This window comes from Chrysochloris asiatica, unplaced genomic scaffold, assembly GCF_000296735.1.
Source record: "Chrysochloris asiatica unplaced genomic scaffold, ChrAsi1.0 scaffold00041, whole genome shotgun sequence".
NCBI lineage: Eukaryota > Metazoa > Chordata > Mammalia > Afrosoricida > Chrysochloridae > Chrysochloris > Chrysochloris asiatica.
Genome location: NW_006408559.1, coordinates 1,413,845 through 1,436,420, shown reverse-complemented (window position 1 = coordinate 1,436,420; position 22,576 = coordinate 1,413,845). Strand labels below are relative to the sequence as shown.

General features: G+C 49.7%; 2 protein-coding genes across 4 annotated transcripts in view; one reads left to right on the top strand and one right to left on the bottom strand.

The window, feature by feature from the left end:
* TNPO3 (transportin 3) overlaps positions 1-3,149 on the top strand; it is an 88,831-nt gene extending 85,682 nt beyond the window's left edge. For both annotated transcript variants that reach the window (XM_006861122.1, XM_006861121.1), the window contains 2 exons: positions 1,478-1,569; positions 2,618-3,149. In XM_006861122.1, coding sequence (XP_006861184.1) covers positions 1,478-1,538 — 61 coding nt within the window. In that variant the 3' untranslated portion in view covers positions 1,539-1,569; positions 2,618-3,149. The remainder of the gene's footprint in view (positions 1-1,477; positions 1,570-2,617) is intronic.
* Positions 3,150-7,650: 4,501 nt separating this feature from the next.
* Positions 7,651-17,299, bottom strand: IRF5 (interferon regulatory factor 5). Of its 2 annotated transcripts, XM_006861119.1 has the most exons (8): positions 17,106-17,299; positions 10,921-11,110; positions 10,313-10,362; positions 9,903-9,936; positions 9,516-9,767; positions 8,604-8,996; positions 8,406-8,524; positions 7,651-7,896 (listed from the first exon to the last, which is right to left on the bottom strand). In XM_006861119.1, exons 1-8 carry the CDS (start codon positions 17,289-17,291, stop codon positions 7,651-7,653), a joined length of 1,470 nt encoding a protein of 489 aa, XP_006861181.1. In that variant the 5' UTR covers positions 17,292-17,299. The 2 variants fall into 2 exon arrangements, with proteins under 2 accessions (XP_006861181.1, XP_006861182.1); XM_006861120.1 differs by lacking the exon at positions 9,516-9,767.
* Positions 17,300-22,576: the final 5,277 nt, after the last annotated feature.

Below are 22,576 nucleotides of genomic sequence, written 5' to 3'. Positions count from 1 at the left end.
CGGTAGTGAGGTTGGCCCAGGATCGGACATTGTTTTGTTCTGCTGTGCATGGGGTCGCTATGAGTCGGTTCCGACTCGATGGCACCTGACAACAACACCACCACATGGGAAAGCGTCAGTTTTACATTCATCCTATCATGTTTCGTTTAATTGCAATGATTACAGTCTCCTCCATGCATCATCAAATAACCAAAGGGTATACCCCACAGGCTCCATCTGTCCACGTCATCGTCTCTGTCTGCATGCCTGGTGTCACAGCCTCTCTGGGTAGGGTCACGCTCTCTGCTCTTCTCACTTGATGGTCCCAGGGACCTCTGCTCCTGTGCTGCAACATCAATCACTCTCCTCCTTTTGTCAAAAAACATCTACCTCTACATTCTGACCCTCACAGTCAATCCTGATGACAATTATTCACTATTGTATCACAAGAGTCTTATCCCCATTTCTTTCACCAGCCGGGTCCCAACAGATTAGAAATCATTCAGTGGAGGTTTTACCTACCCCTGCCCCATTTGGAACTAGGCTCCCTCTTGAAAGGGAAAGCTTGTAAGCCAGTCACTTTTTGCCTTCATAGCCCACCTCCCCCCCATTTTGAGTAGCCAATGTCCAAGTTGCCCATCCCTGTCAACCCTGTGTACCAAGGGGGTAGGAGTGATCCTTGCTGTAAAGATTTGTTCCCTTTTTTGAGCTACTACATCCATAATTATAGGTAAAGTTCATCAAATTGTTGTGGATTACTCTTTTTTTTTTTTTCTTCCCTCTTCTTTCTTCTTCTAGTCAAGTTCTGATCTATCCAGCCATTGAAGCCACCTACACTTGTTAACGCTTCTCCTTCCTCCACCAGCTCCTCCCACAGAGGAACCCTGAGCAGCCTGTTCAACTAGAAAATCGATGACTGATAGAAATGTAGTTGCCGGATGAGGCCTAGTAAACAAAATCTACTTTTGGAGAGGAGAATGAGGAAACCATAGGGCCTCAGTTCACTTAAGCCTTTGAGGAATCACTTGCTCTTTTACTTTCAGGACTTTTACTTTCTTGCATTTGTATCAGAGACCAGCTAAGTGTCATTGCTGCTGCTGCTGCTGCTAAGACTATGTGGTTAGTAAGTGCTTTACATACAAGGAGTCTTCAGAATGTTTGTGGAAAAATTCCATTGTCTTTCATTACATTTTTCCACTGTCTTTTTGAAGTCCTTTCTGTACATGAGCTGATGTTGTGTTCTAAACTGTATGGTGAGTAGATAATAGATGAGGAGACTGAGGCAACAGTGACAACTTCCCAAGGCCTCAGTTTCCGCCCCAGATAGTGGTCTCCATGGCCCGATCCCTGACTATACCCCCGCCTGTTACCTCTTGTCACAAACAGGCTTCACTTTACCCTGGAGAGTGGCAGGACGAGCTGGAGCTGGGTTGGGAGATGATGAACTCCTGTGCCTCTTGGTTGCTGTTTCTCATTCTGGTGCCTCTTTTTCTCCTAGTGCTGAGGAATGTAAACAAGTGTGCTGGGCCCTGAGAGACTTCACCAGGTTGTTTCGATAGCTCACACTCCTGCACTGTGCCTGTCACCCAGGTGAGTGGCATAGATTTCCTGTGCTGGCTGCTTAGGAGAGTTCTGACTAGTCCTGAGCGAGTCAGGGAAGAACTTAGCGGTTGGACAAGACTGAGCAGCTGGGGAATTCAAACCAAGAACCTTAGCTAAGGATAGAAAGAAGAGGTAGAATGTGGGAAAAAAGCAGCTCTCCCTTGAGCCCCCCTCTTGACATCATCAGCAGAACTAATCCTCCCAAGAGGCCGTCCTGTGGCCTCTGTGATAAGCACGAGTGGGCGTGCATCAGTGATGCCTCGCCACACCGGACATCGTTTCCGATCTGAGATTCTTAGAGTTGGGATCATCAAGTTTGAGTAGCATCTAAGAGTTCACATTGATCGCTTCCTAGGTTGTTGGTGGGTTAAGTGAGTAAATTATAGCCAACATGTATTGGCCCCTCACGTGTCAGTACTACTTTCAGTGTTTTACATGTATTGACTAAGATAATCCTCATACATTTTTCTGGGTTTCCCCACTTCACAGATGAGGAGATCAGAGTGCAAGGATGTTAACCCATTCGCTTGATGTCACACAGTCAGTAACTGGTAGAGCTGAATGCAGGTGGAGACATCTCAGCCCCTCCATCCCCACTCTCCCCCTCCACCTGATAACTTGTACCCAGCGCCTAGTCAGAATCAGTGGCTTAGAAACTTTAGTTGGTAGGTGAAGCCTTCTTTCAAAGTGAAATCATAGCTGAAACCCCTCAGAACAGAGGCACACCGAGTAGCGCTTTTCTGGTTCATGGGGAATGGGAGGCCTGAGATCCCTGCTCACTCCTTAGCTCCCGCCCAGCCTCCATATAATCCCATCGCCACAGTCCACTCAGTCTTGGAAAGACAGAAAAGCACTCAGACAGTGTTTACTAAAGCAGTAGTTCAGAAGGAAAAACCCAACTTTTTCTTTTTTTTTTTTTTACTGAATTCTTAAGGCCAGACCAGAATGCTATCCCTGAGCAGGAAGAGGCTGACCCTATAAACTGCCCCCCCGCTGCCTGGAGCACAGTGATGGACTCTCTTCTCTCTTCTGTCAGGAATGTCTTGTTTAATTAGAAGACAGGAAGAAAACTAAATCCAGACTGTGTCCCACAATCAGAATCTTCCGTGTGGCAGAGGGGCCTTCAGCGCCACCAGGGCGTCCCGCCAGACAGAGAGACTCCAGCCTTCTGAGGCCGTCCTGAGGAGTTCCTGTTGGGGAGCGTGAGGGAAAATCAGCACGGTTTTCAAAAGATGGCTGCGGCCTGTCCGGCATGGTGGGAGGGGAAGCTGGTTTCCTGGTGAACTTGTTTCTAAAAGGAAAAAAAATTTTTTTTTAAGGAAATAAAAAGGGAAAAAAAGAAAATTAATTGAAACCAGAACTGAAACAGTCGCCTGGTAGCAAATAACACGCACGCTCACACGGACAGACACCCATGCACGCGTGCACACACGGAACTCTTATCAGTACAGACTGAGACAGGCAGCATTTCCTCCCAGGAAATGAGGGAATGCAAACGAATGAAACGGCTGCATTTGGAAGGAACGAGTCAAGGTAAAATGCATCTCTTCAAGCGTTCTGCTGTTGGTTTTCTCTCTCCTCTTTTAACACAAGTGAGCAGGAATTTCTCCCTGCCCCCCTGTTCCCTTCCACCTTTCCGTTGTTCAGACGAGGAGGAGTAAGCACGATGTCGGTTCTGTAGTAGATCAGGTGACACTGAAGACCTGTCGGGGCCGAAATTCATGGCCTTTCCAACCCTTACTGTACTCAATCTCTAATCCACTTGGGAGAAATGAGCCAAAATGGGGTGGGTGGGTGGGATAGAAATGCATATTCTAAGTTTTAGGTTTTTTAAGTTCATCCTCACCCCCAAAAGAGAGAGAAAAAACAAGGGGGTGTAACTACAGATAAAACAGCTTTGCAGGGCTGACTGTCTTTTACTGAAAATGTGGAAATTGTTTGACTCCAAAGGGGTGGGGCGGGAGAGGGACGTCCAACGTCGATCTCACCTGTTTGAGGGCATGCGGCCGGCACAGGCGTTAGACAGGAGGGCGCTGTTCGGTCGGGTTATAGCCATCTCGAGAACAAATCAGCAGCAACAAATAAAAGACAAGAGGAAAAAAAACAATAAATTTTTAAAATGTAATCATTGTTGCTTTGTGTTTGCTTCCTTTTACATCTCACAGCTCTGAAATGGTCCAGCTAGCCCAGCTACGTAAGCAGTCTTGGTTGTCCTCTATTGCACATCTATATGTGTGGCTAATTTCCAGTTAAGACAGGTCCCTGCCCTACATACCAGAGCCTTCATACTTCATTCATGCCAGTGGCTTATTTTGTTCTTTCTAGTTTCTCTGTGAAAACTTCTGCTGCATTTTATCCTCAGAAAGAGCATGACCATAGGCCACTTCTTTACAAGACAGGCATGTAGTATGTTCCATCCATGATTTGTCCCCCCACACAGGCTGTTCCTTAACTTAAACACACAACGAACTGTATGTGTTCAAAGTGCACTGTGTGACAAGCTGTAAATGACACACCCGGGAAAGCGTGAGCACAGACCCTTCTAATCCCACCCTGCCTGTGTCCTCAGCCCCACGTAACTGCTGATCAGCTTACCAGGCAGTCGAGTCGTTTTGCATTTTCCGGTGTTTTCCACAAGTGAGTTCATAGGACATGTCAGAGTTAACAGGCGTGGGGCTGAGAGCTGCAGCTAGTCCTGCACACCCGGCTCAGGGGGAGATGCTACCATTTTGCTGCCTTTACCTTGCTACGTCACTTTTAACATTTTTACTCCTGGGCTTGGATCCGTAAACTGTAGAATCATGTTTGGAATCAGTGAAAGAAAGCTTCCTGTGTGTAGCTTGAAAAAGTCATGAGTTTTCCTCTAAAGCAGCATTTCTAGACGGGGAGAAAGAAAACTTGTTTGTGAAAAGTGTTGGGAGGCAGGAGACGATATGAAGGCCCCAGGCTGGCCCTCTCACTTTATGAGGAAACCATAAAACCTTTCCGCCTAGGTCATTTGCAACAAGTTGACTTTGCTCTGTTTAAGGAATTGGGTGTTTAATCACAGAAATGGTATCTAGGACCAAAAAAACTGGATTTGTGGGGAACCTGACAGCCTATGGGGTTCATGTCTTGGGTTCAGATCAGTCACAGCCTCCACAACTACAGCTTTGAAAACGAGGCACCAAGCCTTACAGGTTACTTGAAAATAATGATCTGAAGCATCTTTACCACTATTGAGAATAGAAAGGGTAGCCACCAAAAAGGGTTCATTTTGAAAGAGTTTTTGAGATCAGGTTCTCGGATGTAGATGTTATGCCCCTGCTAAGTCATAAACCTCCCACAGAGTTGTCTGTTACTTCATCTCCATATTGGATTAGCCAAGACATTTTGGTCATGATCACGAGGAATATTAATCACCCACTAGGGCTATTCCCTGTATGCTATTAAAGTGCCACGTGGTAACTCATAGGTGCTATTTGAGGGGGGTATAGTGAAAAGGTCAGGGACTGAAGGTCGGGTTCACGCATGGACATACAGGAGCTTGACCTTTGGAATGACATCAGTGCTGTCAGTGTCCAGACTGCATGGCACAGGTGTAACAGAATCCTGTTGTAAATCTTCCAAATTCCAAAGCCTTTACGGTCTGAGCTTCTGGAGCAAGGTGATGGAGTTTTTCACCAGCAGAGGAACTCTGTCAATGAAAAGCTGAGGCCGTGCAAGGAGTCTTCAACTGGAAGGGACTATGTTATTGGATTTGAGGATTCGAGGACTGTAAGAATGGAGATACACTGCACTGGGTGCTGGGGCTGTGACCACCCTGAGGGCCGTGAACAGTATTGTCAATTTCTGTGACCTCCCAACTTAAAGGCGCCATCCCAGGCCACTGGCAAGTGGAGCCTACTCACTGCAGCGCTGTTTATAACTGAAGATGGAAACAATCCAAATAGTCATTGGACAAAACAAGTGCCTTCATCCAATCAGGCCTCTAGAATCCAGTGTGGATTTAAGTATCAATTTACAGAGTCTTGGTGTGTTGCTGTGAGTTAATGCACCAGACTGCAAAGCTGTTTAAACTTCAAGGTTGGCGGTTCAAGCTCACCAGCTGCTCGGAAACCCTATACTGGATCACTATGGGTCGGAACTGACTCAGTGTCTCTTAACAACAACTGTACACGAGAGTCCTGATGTGGTACTTTAGGGTAAGTACTGGGCTAACTGTAAGACCGGGAGTTCAAACCCACCAGTGGCTCCTTGGAAAACCTACCCAGAACTGACTTGATGACACTTAACAATACAACTGTACAGGATGTATTTTTAAATCACTGAATATTCAGTTAAGAATAGCTTCACATTAGGTAGGAGAATACATGCTAAAATATTTATACATGAAATCTTAGGGTGGGAACCCATGAGAAAGATTGAGCACATCTTGGAAATAGAGTCAATGCATTGGGATTTCATACCATTCCTCCCATCTTTTGTGAAGGCTAAAAATCTCCCATAATAAAAAGTAAATGAACTTCAGACCAGAAAACCACATCTTGGTTGGGTGAGTAGCAACTGGAGTGTTTAAAGCTCACGGTCAACCATCTAAGATGCAACTATTGGTCTTTCCCCCTCAGGAGGAAAGAAGGATGAAGAAGATTGAAGACACATGGAAACCATTACTCCAATTGAGCATTAGCCTCCATGGCCCTGAAATCAGAAGAGCTAGGTAAAGCTGTCACTACCTACTGCTCTAAAAGGAATCCCAGTAGAAGGTCCTAGATAGAGTGGAAGGGAAATGTGGAACAAAACACAAAATCAGGAGAAGAAAAAAAGACCTTGGGGTCTGGAACTGAATTCGCCCCTGTGACTGAATTTTCAGTCAAGCAGTATGTAAGTAGTGGGGGGTGGGGGTCGAGGGGACACTACTGATGATGTACATACATCATAGACTGGTCAGTCAGTCAAGATCAAAAGGGCAGCATTTACCCTACATCAGGAGGGTTGGCAGTGGAAACAGGAAAGTGGGATAAATGATTGTACACTGGGGATTACCGTCAATGAGGTGAAACAAAACGTGAATTGTTGAATGTGCAACGGATGATTTCAGTAAACCTTCACTCAATTCACAGTGAAATGTTTTAAAAATAAACACATAAGCTACCAAGTTGCACTCAGCAGCAGAATTTAGCAACAGATATGTGAGGATGACAGGATTGTAGTGATTCCCACACACTACTGGAATACAAACCCTTTTTGCACTGTTTGATTTGGGCAGGCTTCTAGGCTCTGCACACATAGAAATCCACACCCTTGCTGCAGTCTGTATTCTGGAAAGCAAAGCCAGCCAGGTACTGGCTAAGAGAGGAGGGTCAGCTGACTCATCAGCCTGGGGAGGGGGAGGGAGGACAGTGGTGACCTGAGATGGGACAGTTGGCATCAGAAGTAATGTCTGGTAGAAAAGCAACAGGCACTGGAAAAAAACTAAATGGCCAGATCTGTTTTTTTATATTTATTAATCCAAAAATACATAACTCTACCACAGGTTCTTGGGCTCTGAAGAGGAGCCCAGCTGCCAATCTGGTGTGATCCCTCAGTGCTCATGTCTGTCTCAGGAGGCCGTAAGATGAGGAAGTGAGGCTCAAACTAGGGAACTGCCCCCTAGTCAGGGCCATGCCCTGCTGGGGTGAACACCAATCTCACCGTACTCCTTGGCTCTTTTTGCCACAGAAGTGGTGGCACTCACAAGAGTGGGCCACCCTGGCACCATCTGCTCTGTGTATATAGCAAGGCACCCATGTTGGAAGACATTTCCTCCACACCCGCTGGTGCTCAGAGCCTAGTCTCTCCAAAAGCCAAGTACAACCAAGTTAACGCAGAAGTAGGTCCCGAGGAAGGACAGGGTCCTTGAGGTAAAAAGCTAGTCTCTGGCTTCCCCTCATCTTCTGCAGGGAGAACAGAAAACTCAGGCCTTTCCTCTTTCTCCTTGGCCCAAATCCACATCCAGAAAAACCAAGGCTGGGACCCCGAAGTCAGCCATGTGCACCGGTCTCAGTCCTCACAACCATCTGGGAAGCCCGGGCCAGTCACTGTGGAAGTCTATCGCATGCCAACTGGGTGCATGGGCCAGGGTCCCTGGTCAGCCCCGAGGCCTGGCCCAGGAGGGGCCTGGGCCACGGGCTGCACCCGCTGCTGAGCCTGCCAGAGGTGATGGAGTTCCTTGAACTGCTCTACCATGTGGTCTTTGAGGTCTGGGTTTGAGATCTGGAGCCGGATACTGTCAGTGGACCAGGAAAGCTCCCCAGAGAACATCTCCATCAGCAATCGCGCCGCCACAGGCACCACCTGGGGGAGAGGAAGAGGGGCAGGAAGGACTTGGCAGGGCTGCCGAATCCAGCGGTGCAGGAGGGCGTCCACCAGGGGGCAAGTGGGGGACTGAAGCCCTCAGGGAGAAAGCCAATCAACCTGCCAGCGTCCCTCTGACTCACAGTGACCCCATAGGGTTTTCAACGGCCTTTCAGAAAGCCAGGCCTTTCTTCTGAAGCCTCTCTGAATGGATTCAAACCTCCAACCCTTCCCTACTCACATCACTCAGGGACTCAACGAGGAGGAAGGGGCACCTACTTCTACTTTGTATAAAGACAGTACATGTGTGGGCCGCCTCCACCCTGATCTCTCTGGCTGCCAAGTTATCTCAGAAAGCCCAAAGCCTAGTCCATTATTGTTAAGTGCTGTCCAGTCGGTTCCCACTCAGTGACCCTGCAGAGGGGTCCCAAGCAGCAGCTAGTGGGTTTGAACTGCCAAACTGTGGTTAGCAGGTTGTCCCCTATATTCAATGTGGGGTGCCAGTTCACCTGTACAGTGATGAGTTTCTTCTCCCGGGGTTTGCGGTCTGGCCACTCCTCCCCAAAGCAGAAGAAAATCTCGAACGGCGGTGGGGTGTCTGTCTGGCCCTTCTGGAACAGGATGAGTTCTGGAACAAGGACAGGAACCCAGTCAGAGGCTAACACCGCACGGGGGACCAGGCAGTGTGATGTGAAGGGGGACCTCACCATGCAGAAACTGCTCGAGGCTGAAGAGCTTGGTCTTGACCTCTCGCTGGATGGGGTTGGGGCAGGCAGTGTGGGTCGAGGCACAGGGTCCACTCCAGAACACCTTGCACTGACACAAGCGGACAGCGTACAGGTCCTGGCCCTGCAGCTGCAGGATGAGCCCGCGGTCCAGCACGTCTAGCAGCTGGTTGGTGTAGAAGCGCTGCTTGTCACTGGGGATGTCCTCAGGGCTGGGGAAGCGCACCTGCTCCAGGCTCACGGGGCCGAAGAGCTCCACCTGCTCCTGGGTGGCCTCCAGCTGGCTGTAGAAGAGCCGGCAGCCCTGCGGGTTGCTGATGGTGTGGGCACGCGGCGGCCGGCCTCGATACTGGAACTTGATCTCCAGGTCTGTCACTGTGGGCAGAGGGCCGTCCGCATCTCCTGAGTCAGCCGAGCTTCCCATCCACCACGCCTGACCATTCCCTGGCTGCCTAGCCACAGCGGTCCCACTTACTGCCCCCAAGGAGCTCTGTCCTCCTCCTTCACAGGCTGCAAACCACCTACCCACTAAGAATCTGTATTTCCACCCCAGATATGCCAAATAAGGAGATTACACACACACACACACAAACACACACCACCACGCCATATAGGAAATCTTTTTGGACACAGGTTTGCAGTCCAACACCTAGTCTGTAACAAGATCTCCAGGTGGTCCTTATTGTCATAGATCCGTACCACCTAGGAATCTTGTTACAATGCCAATCCTGATTCAATCTATGGGGTGGGAATGCATAGTGACCCTATATTGGGTCACTATGAGTCAGAACTGACTCAACAGCACTTAAAAACAACATCATCGTTGTAGCCCTCCCCGCCCCGCCCCCCAAGCCCATTCTGCCCAGCTCTCCCTGCTTCTCCCTTTGGCCTTACAAGGTAGCATGTGAGGACTGATCAGCAAGTCAGGCAGTTGTTCGCTTGGTGGAGGCAGGCTCGCAACCTGGGCTCCAGGCTCCAGGCTCCGCAAGTCCTCAAAACCAGCAGAGTTGTTGGGGGGTGGGACCAGGACGGTGGACTCTGGAGCAGAGGGCCCTGGCATCACAGGTGGCTGCAGAGTTGGGGGCCACTTAAGCTCCTCCTTGGGTACAGAATAGGGTACCATGGGGTGGGCAGGCTGCGCTGTTTCTGCAGATGATTAGATTAGGTAGACAGAGCTATTAATGCCATTTCTAGAACTTCCAAGTCCACCTGCTCCCTTGCCCCCTCCCAGTACCTTACACTAAGCCCCTGCCTCTCCCCATCCCACACCTCCCAGCCCACCTGTGATGTTCAGGCCTGGCAACATCCTCTGGAGCTGATGAGAAGGCAGGATGGGAGAGAGAAGTTAGTCAACTGATCTGATACTGAAGAAACAGCAGGGGAGCCACCAGGTGGGCCCCCAGCCTCCAGATCAGCAGGGCCTGACCGGACTTTAGCGCCAGCCCTGCTCCCTACAGCTCTACACCATCTGTGCCTCAATTTCCTCACTTGCTTTCTGCAGACAGTAGTACCTATAGGGCCCCGTTGTGAAGAGGATGATTGTCACAGCAGAACCCAGGGAGATACAAAGTGCATGGAGACTGTCCCTACCGTTCATTCAGAGGACTTGAGAAGGAGCCACAGGGATAGCCTCCCCAACCCCACAACACACACACATCAGAGCAGCTGCTGCCTACCCTGCCCCTGCTCACCTCATCCTCTTTCTCCTCCTCAAAAATGCAGTCCTCACTGGGCTGTGGTTCTGCAGAGACAGAAAGGCAGTCTTGAGGAGAAAAAAAGCCACCATCCGAGAGAGATGGCCCGGAGCTCCTGTTGTGACTGTCCCCTCCCCACCCATGCCGTCAGGTCCACTCTGACGCAGTCACCCAATGACCTATGGAGCCATAGCGTTTCCGACTGGAAATCTTTCCAAGAGCAGACTGCCTCTTACTCCTCCTACAAAGTGGCTGGTGAGTTTCAACCATTAATCTTGTAGTTAGCATCCCAGTGCTTAACCCACTGTACCACTAGGGCTCCTTGTTTTCCCTCTATCCCTAACCCCCAAGCTGTCCAAATGCAGGAGGACAGGAAGGACACAGCCACCCCTTGGCACTCAGCCCCCTCCCCTGCATATCCAGCAGACCTATCTATCTACAGCTGCCCAAGTACCAAGAGCAAGGACAAGTCAGGAAGTCTGCATAGGACACTGGGGCCTGGTCCTAACACAAATGACCCAGTCCCTGGCTACTCCTGGAAGCCCAGCAGGCATGCCCCCGATCACTGCCCACTGTGGGGGCCCTGCCCCTTCCCTGAACATTACCTGTGGGTGCAGGGCCATTGGAGCAGACCTCATAGATCTTGTAGGGCTGAGGTGGCATGTCCCGAGGCCCATCGTAGATGAGGTGGAAATCACGGCTCTTGTTCAGGGCACAGCGCAAGTTGGCCTTCCACTTGGCAGGATCTGCCTCATCCACGCCCTCTGTGTACTTCCCTGTCTCCTTGGCCCAAGCCTGGGCAGAAAGAGAAGACAGTGACCACACAGAACCTCACACCTCACCAGACCCAGCCCAGTCCCCTCAGCAGCACCTGAGTCCTGCAGGCCAGAGCACCTCTGTCTGACACATGGGGGAGCTGATGCCTATCTGTCCTCAGATCTCAGGTTTCCCCTAAACCACATGAAACTGAAGGTCACTGACAGGCGGCATTCAACCCACTTCTGGAAGGGCAATGGGCTATGTTGGAAAAGGGCCTGGGATCTGAAGCGGGACTGGGTGTGGGGATCCAGCTGTGTACCAGGGTCACGTCACTCGCCTCTGGTTTCCCATCACCCCACCTCACAAGTATTAGGTAAAGACTACAGGGACCGATGCCCACAAAGTATTCAGCACCGTGCCCGTGGGCAAGAAGGCTTGATGTACTTCTATACTGGCATTGATCTTGTGAGGGCAATGTGGTGATGTCAGGATTGACCAGCTGTTCCACTTCAAGGAACTTCTATCCTATAGACATGCAAGCATCCATGAAAAACAAAACATGCACAGAATTACTCTTTGCAGCATCGTTAGTAAAAGCAAAAGATCCAAGCAACCTAAAGGTCCATCCATAGTGGCTGTCTAAATGATGTTGTTGTTGTTGTTGTTAAGTGCCGTCAAGTCAGTTCTGATTCATAGTGATCCTGTACAGTGTTTCCAAGAAGCAGCTGGTGAGTTTGAACCGCCAACCTTGCAATTCAAACTGACCTTGTGATCCAGTGCTTATCCTACAGCACCACACCAGGACTTTGGTACTCCGGTTAAAATATGAATTATAGTTAAACCACAAAATACTGGATAGCAAAAAAAAAAAAGAAAAGGAGGCTAGTTTGATACTTATATGGAGTGATACCAGGAATTATTACGTGGATATCAGGAGCAAAAGAGAAAGAATGAAACCAAAGTCTCAGAGAAGAACCTGGTCAACAGAGCTCACAGCCTACGTGGCCTCATCTACACTGAGGCTAGAAGAACTAGATGGTGCCTAGGTACCACTACCAGCCATTCTGACCAGGGCCACAGTAGATGAATCCGGACAGAATGAGGAGGAATAACACAGAACAGAACTCCAATTCTTTAAATGTCCAGACTTACTGGACCAGCTGAGACTATCACCCAGAGATAGATACTCTTGAAACCTTCAACCGGAGCTCTTCCCTGGGGGTCACGTTTTGCTGAAATAACAGAATGGCATGCAAAGGAAAGGGTATTTATTACGGTGTGTATGGTGCTGCATTAAAAACCACCTAAAGGAAGTGGTGGTTACCAGGAAGGGAAGTAGAAAAAGTATGCATTACACAGTTGGTGTTGTTATGTATTATTGAGTTGGTTCTGACTCATAGTGACCCTGCATAGGGTTTCCAAGGAGTGGCTGGTGGATTTGAACCACCAACCTTGCAATTCAAATGGATCTTGTGGTCCAGTGCTTATCCTACAGCACCACACCAAGATTCCTTTACAAAGTGGTGGTGGTGGTTGCGTGCCATGGAGTCGGTTCTGACTCATAGCAACCCTGACTCATAGTGACCCTGTATGGGGTTTCCGAGGCTGTAAATCTTTATGGGAGCAGAAAGTCTCATCTTCCTCTCACGGAACAGCTGACTTTGAGGTTAGCAGCCCAACTTGTAACCACCACGCTACCAGAGTTCCTTTTATACAGTAGAAACTAGTTATTTTTGGCGATGGGAAAAGTACCGAATGTGGGTGTAGGTAGTGAGCCCAGCACAGACACAATAAATGAGCATGTGAACAGGTATGAGCATAACTGGATACAGACAAATTGGTATATGGGTAAGTACAGATGTGTACCCAGGCATGGACAGACAGAAGGATCTATGTTGCAATTTTGTGTGCTATCGAGTCAATTCTGACTCATAATGACTCTCAATAGGATTTCTGAGACCAGCTTGTGGGTCTGAGTTGCCAACCCTGTGGTTAGCAGTCCAGTGTTTATCCTACAGTGCCATACCAGGGTCCAGAAGTCTATACAGATATGTAAATACAAATATGTGAGTGCATGGACATGTATTCACTGAAGACACAAATACGGATCTTCTTCATATAACCAAACACCTTCCAAAATGTGTTTGAAGGCTTAGGGGCCATAGTCTCATAGGACAACTCAGTCAATTGGCATTACCTAGTTTACAAAACTTGTGGCCAACATCCTAGTGAAAACCGTAGTGTCTGGTATCTTAAAAGCTTGTGAACAGCCATCTGAGATTTAACTATGGTCTCTACTTGCTAGGAGCAAAAAGTAAGAAAGTAACGGAAAGAGCAGAGAAGCAACAAGTCTATATAACACAACTGGATCTCAGCTCTGACACCAGAAGAACTAGATGGTACCGGGTTACCAGTATAGACTATTCTGACTTGGGGGTGGAGGGGGAGCAACACAATAATTGGTCCCAGGTAGAATGAGAGAAAAACATGGAGGAGAACTCAAATTGTTGTTTAAAAAAGAAAAAAGACAAAATGAAGAGTAGAAAACAGAGATTCCCTGAGACACTCTCTTGAAACCTAGAACCGAGCCTATCCCTACCAATCAATCACCTTTCAGCAAAGTAGCAGACTGGCACCCAAAATAAAGGATGAAATCAGTGCCCTGCTTAGAAAGCATCAGGATGAGACCAAAAAGTCAATAATTACCTACAGCAAAGATGAAAAGCTAGGGGACAGGGAGACTAGAGTACAGCAAATAGGAGAACAACCACAACACAAAGAGAATGTGAACACATAATGGAAAATGTAACTTAATGTCACTGAACAATCTATATATAAACTGTCAGGTGGGTATCTAATTTACTATTTAAACTTTTACACACACACACACATTTTTTTTTAAAGAAATATAGTGAAATATAAGATGCAATTGGGGAGCCACAGGGAGGAAGTAGGATAAATGTTGCAGGGAGGGGGTTGGAATCATTGAGGTGAAACAAGATGCATAGTTCGCCTCAATGTAGAGCTAATGATCTTGTCTATAAACCTTCACTCAATTCACAGCAAATGGTTTTTTTTTTTTTAAAAAAAAAAAAGAAAGAAATATTATGGAAGAGGATACCCATATATACTATTTTTCTCAAAAATGATAGAGAAGATAGGTATATATTTGTGTATAAGGTTTCTGATGCCTTAAATCTTCCTGGGAGCAAAAAGTTCCATCTTCTTCCCATAGAGAGACTGGCAGGCTCAAACCTCGGACCTTGTGGTTTGCAGTCCAGTGATTAGCATGTGGAGCCAACACATTCCATATGCCCAGAAACAACCAGTGTCATTGAGTCAGTTCCAACTCATAACAACCCTGTATAGGATTTCTGAGGAGAAGCTGGTGGGTTTGAACCACTAACCTTGTGATTTGCAGTCCAGTGCTTATCCTGCAGCACGACAATATGCATCAGGAATGATAAATAATGAAATTAGTAGCACTAATTACTTCCAAGAAGGGAAGTGGGCAGCTAGGGGACAAGGAGGTAGAGAGACTTCCCTATAAACCATTTCATACCTTTTTCATCTTGAATTGTTACTGTGTTGCCTATTTAGAAATAAGGAATACATTTCTCAAAGGACTTTGAAGAGACTGGAGGAATTCAAGATTCTGGCCCTAGATTTACCCCTTCAGGTCTGGAACTGAACTCACCCTAGTGGCTCCATTTTCAGCCAAGTAAAAGATAAGTATATAGGGGGGACAACAACACTAGTGAGGTGTACACACCATGGAACTGTCAATCACTGAAGATGAGGGGGGGCAACATTTACCTAAGGACAAAGTTCAGAAGGGTTAGGAAAGAAGGTGGAATGAAACAAGAATCACAAGGAAGTAGGAAAATTGTTGTGGCTTGGAGCAAAAGGCAATCACTAAAATGAAACAAAATATCTATGTTTGTATACATAGCATAAATCTGATGATCTACTCTGTAAACCTTCGCTCCTTTCACAATAAAAAGTTCCTTTAAAAAAAAAGTACTTTGTAAAGGTAAAGACCAAGTGCAAAGATTAAGAAAAATGCATCTAAAGCTTTAAAAATATACCTTCCTTTGACCCAGTAATTTTTAACTCTAGAAACTAACCCCAAAGAAGTAATTTAAGATATATAGAGTGAGAGGAACCCTGGTTACACAATGATAAAGTGCTTGGCTGCTACCTGAAAGCTTATCAGTTCGAACCTACTAGCCACTCCACAGGAGAAAGCTGTGGCAATTTGCTTCCATAAAGATTACAGCCTTGGGAACCTTCTGGAAGAGTTCTACTCAGTGCGATGGGGTCGCTATGAGTTGGAATTTGGTCTGGTTTAGTGGTTTGAAGGTGAGGTAGAGGGTGCGGTGTTTACACTGGAACACTAAAAGCAACCTAAAGTGTCCCAACCCCAGGGACTGGGTGACAACTGCACTGTGCTTACTCTTTGGTGGAGTCCCTGGGTGATCCTATATGCAGAGCAATGATTGGGTGGGGCTGTGCTAGCTTGCTAAAAAGTGTATATAAGGTACATGGCATCTTTTGGAGGGGCATGAAAATAAGGTATATGGAGCCCTAATGAGGGGATTGGTTAGTCTTGCCATACTGCTAGCCTTAAAATGAACCATCTCAAAGGTCGAAGAGGGACAGCTCACGACCAACAAGAAAAGGAAATGGGACCAGAGTGGTCCTTTGGACCCAGGGTCCCTGCACTGAGAACCTTCTAGACCCAGGAGGCAGGGAGCTGAGGCACCACAAACAGTGAAAGAGTGGGAACAACAAGGGCAGTGAAACCGGGAGACTGGCAGCAGACGGTGCAGTGGGTTTCCTAGCCCAGTTGGCAAGATGCGTGTGCTGACCCAGCAAGCTGAGCACCTTTAGACAGGAGGTTAACTGGCAGAGTGGGGACTCATCGGTGCAGCTAAAGAGCTTTTTAACACCTAGGGCACAGACTGGGCCTAGGGGCTGAGGGCTGAGAAGCAGAGGGTCATGAAGAGGTCTGCCTTCAGGCACAACTGAGAAGCCGTCCTGACGAAACTGTATCCTGAGTCATTCCTGATCCTGAATTGTAGTAACCAATTACTTCCCTAATAAATCCCATGATGGTGAGTATTGTCTGTGAGTTGTGTGTGGTCACTGCAATGAATGGATCTCAGCAGAACTGAGAGCGCTACGGGAGAGACAGGGTTGGCGTCAAAACAGCAATCAGACTTGGGCTGTAGGGGCTAATAATGATTCTCCTCCCTCCTTGTGAAGTTAGATGAGAAGATCTGATGCTGCCACCATATCATTTCTATGTAAGCTCAGCTACGAACCTAAAAGTGAAAGGTCCGAGTTCAAACAGAGGTGCCTTGGAAGAAATTCCTGGCAATCTACTTCTAAGAACAAGCCACTGTGTATGGAGCACAGTTCTACTCTGACACACGGGGGATCACCATGGGTTAGAATTGAGTGGACAGCAACTGGGGAAAGTTGACATGAAGATATGCTTTCTTTTCTAACCTGTATCCATGTCATTTTTTAGTGGCTGTTTAATATTGCATTGGAGAGATTTAGAAAGTTGTTTCTGATACTGGGTGAAAAATGCAGGTTAGAAAACAATATATGGTTTTGATTCCTTTTTTTTTTTTTGCATTTCATATACACCCATGCAGAAAACTGAAAACACAAGCAAATGCTGTTAATAGTGACTACGACAGCAGGTTACTGCTAGTGTTAGGGTTGCGGGTTGTCTTCTTTGGGCTTGTGTGTATGTGCACACTGAATGTGTAGTCATGTGTATAACGGATGAAGTAGAGGCAATGACAGGGGCATGGGGAGCAGAGTTATGGAAGGTCCCCACCTTGCTGTGAGGTACAGGCTACTCAATTCAAGGTGAACCAACTGTGTCCCCCCAGTCCAGGCCTGGGGGGGTCCCTGCAGCTGGGAGAGTTGCCCAGCTTCAAGGACACTTAGTGGGAGTTCTCCTTTGAGCCAGTGCGTCAGAGACCCCAGCAGAGGCCCCCAGTCTAGGGCTTACCTTGAAGATGGTGTTGTCCCCATCCTGGCTGGGACCATGCCGTGTGGCATGGCGCCAGGGGATGTAGAAGAATTTCCTTTCCCCGTTGACCCACTGAAGTCCTGGGTACTGGCAGCTGTTCACCTGAGCCACCAGCCAGGGCTTCAGCCGCACCCGGCGGGGCACCCCGGGGGTAGGCTGGTTCATGACAAAGTGGTCTGCAAGAGAAAGCAGGAGGGGGCCATCAGCAGACCTGCTGCTATAAGGTTCTCAGGGCACTCCTTCTCCAGGGACGGGGCTCTGAAGGTCTGTTAACTGGTCCTGGGGTATAATGCCAGCTCTTTTTTACAACCTTCAATGTCTGTGCTTTGGGTTTGGAGGTGGAGAAAAGGGGTTCAAAGCTTTACTGGCTGGGGTAGCAATTCCTCAGCTCCTGTGAGGGTGGTTACTGACAGAACAAAGCTGTCCCGTCTCCAGAGAACTGCCCTCAACTGCAGTTCTCAATGATCAGTCCTCCTGTTAGAGTGGTGGGTGTGCGCAAGTATGTGTGTATACATAGGCACACAACTGCCCTCCGGGGACCATGTGTTTCTCCTACTTTCTCCACTCACTGGCTAGTGTGGTATAGGGAAGGGATGGGCAGCGCCTCATTCCCAGAAGGCCACCTGCAGTACCATACCCCACTCTCGATAGCCCCATAAATGACCCCAAACTCTTCTCACTGACATAAGCTGGCTAGAGCTCCTGTCCCACCCTGTTCAGCCCACCCATTTTCTTTACCTTCCAGGTAGACAAGCAACCTCAATAGCAAAGGTATCTCTGCTGCCTCTTTGCAGACACTCCCCCCACCCACTCCCTGGACACCCTACCCTGTGCTGGACCAAAGGAGGACTGAAGAGACACCGACCAGTTGGTACAGCCCTAGTCTCGAAACATCCTGTTCCCCACCCCCAGCCCCCAGAATGTTCTCTCTAGCTCCTTCTGACTCACAGTGGAAGGGAAAGGAAGAGAGGGGAGGGAAGGGGACCAAATGGAAGACCTTCAGTTCAGGGAAGAATGGCTGAAGGACTCGGGGTCCCCGGGCTGGTAAAGGAGGGCTATCCTCTAACATTCAACATACTGCCACGTGACAAGACTAGGTTTAGAGTCTACCAAGACACCAGGTAACAGCTTTCTCACCCAACCAGAGACCAACCTGCTGCCTGAGGCTAAAGCCACTGTCTCTAAGGTCATCAAGTCCTGATGGGCTCCCACACAGGTCATAGGTGGGAGGTTACCCAAGATGACCTTTCAGGTCTGGACCCCTCTGTTGTTCCCCCTGCCTGGTACCTTTTCAAGTTGCGGTGGCTGGGTGGCACCTTCTCACCAAGGACGTGCTATCAGCATAGTGCCCTGAATTGTCAGGGACCCAGGGCTGGGACCGGGAGGGTGGAAAGCTCCCAGTCTTGTCCCCTAGGCCTTGGAAGGCTGGTGGCTCAGTTCCTCTTTCTAAATTAGTCTCCACCCAACACCAGGGGAAATGAAAGTGTCCGGACAGACACTGTGAGCTGGGGGAGGGAGAAACAGGCGGAAATCCACAATGGGTCCTGAAGACCAAATTCTGACTTTCCCATCCCTGTAGCCACTCCTCAACCCCCAGCCTACAGTCACTGCCTTGAGTGTGCTTAGTCACACTAGGTCCCCAAACCCCAAACCCACTGCTCTTCCACTGAATGTGACTCACAACAACCTGCTAGGACCCATAGCACCGCCCTGTAGGGTTTCCAAGGCTGTCACCTTTACAAGTGCACAATGTCCCCCACCCCCGTGGAGCACTGGTAGGTCCAAAAGATGGACCTTCAGGTTGGCAGCCCAGTGCGTAACTCATATCATCCACCACCAGGGCTCCTTTAACTGGGTTGTTGTTATTGTTGTTATGTGCCGTTGAATCGGTTCTGACTCACAGCCACCCTGTATAGGGTTTCTGAGGACCAGCTGGTATAGTTCCCCCATATTTGTGTCTGTAGCCCTGGAGGAAGCTGAGAGTCACCCCTTTATTCTGGTCAAGTGGGGGCTGACACAAAGGGGAAGGCAAGTCTCCCTGATGATACACACACACACACACACACACACAAACATATACACCTGCAAACATGAAAACATGAGGGGCCTTCAAAGTTGTTGTGGGAAAATTCCATTGTATTTTCTTTCCATTTTTCCACCATCTTTTTGAAGGCCCCTGGTACACACATGAGCACACAGTGGTACAGCTGGGGGTCCCAGAAAGACCAGCCACTCCTCTTTTCCCTTAGCCCTGGAGGAAGTCAAGCTGAGTCCAGCTACCCGGCCCAGAATCACTCTTCAGTCCTGAGCAAGGTTTTAAATGTATAACTTTGGCCTTGTGGTCCCTTAGGCAGCCTGGGGAAGGGTATGGAGAAGGGCCAGTTTCACCCAGGGAAAGTTTGCCCATCTCAGCTCCCAAAGGATCTTCAGTCTTAGGGATTTAATTTGGAGCCAGGCCCACAAGGGCCTTTCCCCAGGGCACGCTAAGCATCAGCCCCTAGGTGGTCCCTTAGCCAGGTGGCCTGATTCAGGCAGTCCTAACTTGAAACTGCTCATGAATCCAAATCTGTGCCTCTGTGCCGCTGTCCCTACTTTCCCTCCACATACAAACAACCACCCAGGGAGTGCGTCTCTTCATTAACTCTCCTAATTGACAAATCATCTATTAAATTATGGAACAATCAAATATTTTTAAAAATAAACTAACACCCAGACTCCCAGAGAGGCTATTCCAGACATATCCCGCCTGCTCCCCCAAGTGTGCCCTTGACAATTTAGGGCAGTCTTCTCAGGAAGGGGTTTGAAAGATGGGTGTAATGTATAAAACCCAGAACTGGGGACTTGAATCCTAGAGAGTGGGGACGAAACAGCAGCTTTTCTACCAACTTCCATGGAAACGTCAACAGGGCTGCAAAGGACAAGTGGGTGGGGTATGAAGGATCTAAAGGGTCGGCCAGAGCAGCTACTGGGGTGAGGAGACCCCAGCAGAGGTCGCAGGAGAAAGCAGCTCTGCAGTCCCTGGAGGTAGGTGGTTCTCCCAGCCCTACTGTCTCCCGCCTTTGTCTAGTTCACATGACCTTGCCTCTTGGCAAACCCATTCCCAGCTCAGGGAACGGGAGAGGGGTTCTCTGCCCCAGGCGTGGCTTCCAACCCCTCCCAGTCCTTGTAGGCGACCACACCCAGGTCAAGCTCCCCTCACGTCCACAAACTATGGCCGGTGGGGCAGGTAGGCACCTTTCTCAGCTTCTCAGAAGGGGCAGCTTGAGGGAAGGTCAGGATGCAGGGGGAATCCCCAAAGTAGGGTCTTTGGGAAAGGAGGGTAGTTTCCCCGTGCCTCCAGAGACACCTGCGGGGAAAACCCTCAGCCCCCAGGGCTGACAGCTAAGGGGAGGGGACTCGGCCTACGTTCTGCTGCCTGCTCTCTCCCCGGGTTTTTCCCGCCTCTGGCTCCACCTGAGTTCTCCCGGGAACCGGGGACGGTCCCCGCAGCCGCTCCCGCAGACTCGACCCTAGAGCACTGCTGCCTTCCCGGGTCCGCACGCGGAGCAAGCCTTAGGTGGGCCTTTCGGGTGCTCCTCAGCCTGGGTTCTCAGCTGCGCCCAAGAAAGCCCCCGGGAACCCGCTCCAGCCCTCGCGGGGGTAGGGTAGGGGTAGCCGCAGGTGTCGCCACCACCTCCTCACATCACCTGTTACACAACAGTCTCACTGTCCTCCACTTTAGATTCTCGTTTCGTCCTTAAGTTTGGGAGAAGGACCGAAAGTAACTGCCCAAGAAGTGCGCCCCCAATTCTTCGACACCTCGCCACCTTTTCCGGGTCTTCTTCCCACGAACTTGGCCTCCGACCTGCCACTGCAGCTGCTCTCAGTGGTCCTAAGACCCTGGAGGAGGAACACCTTAACTTGGACTTATCAGAAAGGGCAGGGGGGCGCCCAGGGCGGGCGCGGGGACGCGCACAGAAGGGTGCGCTCTGTGGGCCTCGATGGCCAAGCCCAGCCCCCCGCGGGCGCCCAGACGCTCGCATCCTCGGCGAGGGCCAGGCAGAGCGCGACTAGAGACATGGCTGCGGCCGGGCACCCCTCGGTGCAATGCGGCGCCCCAAACTCTCTGGGCGCAGGAGACGCACTGGAGGCCGCCGGATGGTAGGGAGCACGCTGCAGGGAGGCGCCCACCTGGGCCCCCTGTCCGTCGCCGGCAGGTGTCGGGAAAGCGGTCGACGCCGCGGCCCGGGAGAGGGTGCCAGTGCCGGGCGCCCAGGGCGAACTTACCTGTAATGCAGCGCGCCTCGTAGTGAGCGCGGAGCCGGGGCCCCGCGGCCGCCCGCACTGCGCTCTCTGGGGCTGCGCTGCCGCCGGCCGCCCGCCGCCACTTCCGCCTCGCGCCACCCCCGCCCTGGCTGCCAGCGCCCCGCCCCGCACGCCGAGCCACCCGGGCGCACTGACCGGTCCTCGCGGCCAGGCGGGGCGCTGCACGGCTGCCCAACACCTGGCCCAGAGCGGACTCCTGGCTCCGTCCCAATCTGAAGCCGCCAGGCAGTCACTAGACCACCTTCGGATTGCTGCGCTCCGTGGGGTCCCGTAGCTGCCCCGGCCCGCGCCTCAAGAGATCGAGACCGGCTGCCGACTCTCGCCCTCAGCCGAGCCCTCTGCGACAACAAGCAGACCCTCGGGCCTCTTGGTCCTTTCCTAATCCTTACCCTCGTCCCCTTCCTGGGTCGCCTTCGTGGCCTCTCAGGGTCAGCAACCTTATCGCCAGTCTCACGTCCCAACCACTGCTCCCTCCTCACTTAGACTTTCCTTTGCGGTCAGAACGCTTTTCGGTTCCATAAACAGGCTCGCTTGGCGGCCTCAACCTTCACACAACCTGTTTCTTAACCCTAGTCACTCCTGCTCATCTTCAGATTTTCTGCTTCAACATCACCTCCTCTAGGATGTCCACCTAGATTTCTGCTGTCCTCACTGGATTCCCTTGTGATTGTAATGTCTGGTTCCTGCTCCGCTTAGCTTATTCACACCTCATGGTTTTTTTTCATTGTTCCTTTTCTATAGTATTTTTGGTGAAAATACACAGCCCAGTTCCTAGATCAGTGAGTGACACCGGTTTCGTTCTTCACGGTGCGTCAACATTCTTGCTTTTTCTGTTACGGCTGTTTCACTTCCATTTACTTGTCTCCTTGTCCACCAATCTTTCATCTATGCTTTAGAATAGCTGTTGGCCCATTGACCTTATATAGTTCTTTGTTGTTGTTGTTTTAAGTAATGCAGTGCTCAAAGATGACAATCTTTACTCTTTGGGCTAAACTGTTATTTAATTTAAAGGTGACTTCAGAGAATCGCTTCAATTCCAGGTTTGAAGAGTGGCCCAGGACCATAGTCTAGGGGACTCCTCCATAGGTCCAGCAAATCTGGATTCTGTAAGAATTTTAAGTTCTGTTACACATTCCCACCCACCC

What these genes read in the sequence shown, in the direction of transcription:
- IRF5 (XM_006861119.1), bottom strand. Translation starts at nt 17,291, where the DNA reads ATGAACCAGCCTACCCCCGGGGTGCCCCGCCGGGTGCGGCTGAAGCCC. An exon ending in CAATGGCCCTGCACCCACAG is followed by an intron (nt 10,363 to 10,920) that starts GTAATGTTCAGG and finishes CTGTCTCTGCAG; the next exon opens with AACCACAGCCCAGTGAGGAC. An exon ending in AGAAACTCATCACTGTACAG is followed by an intron (nt 7,897 to 8,405) that starts GTGAACTGGCAC and finishes CCTCTCCCCCAG; the next exon opens with GTGGTGCCTGTGGCGGCGCG.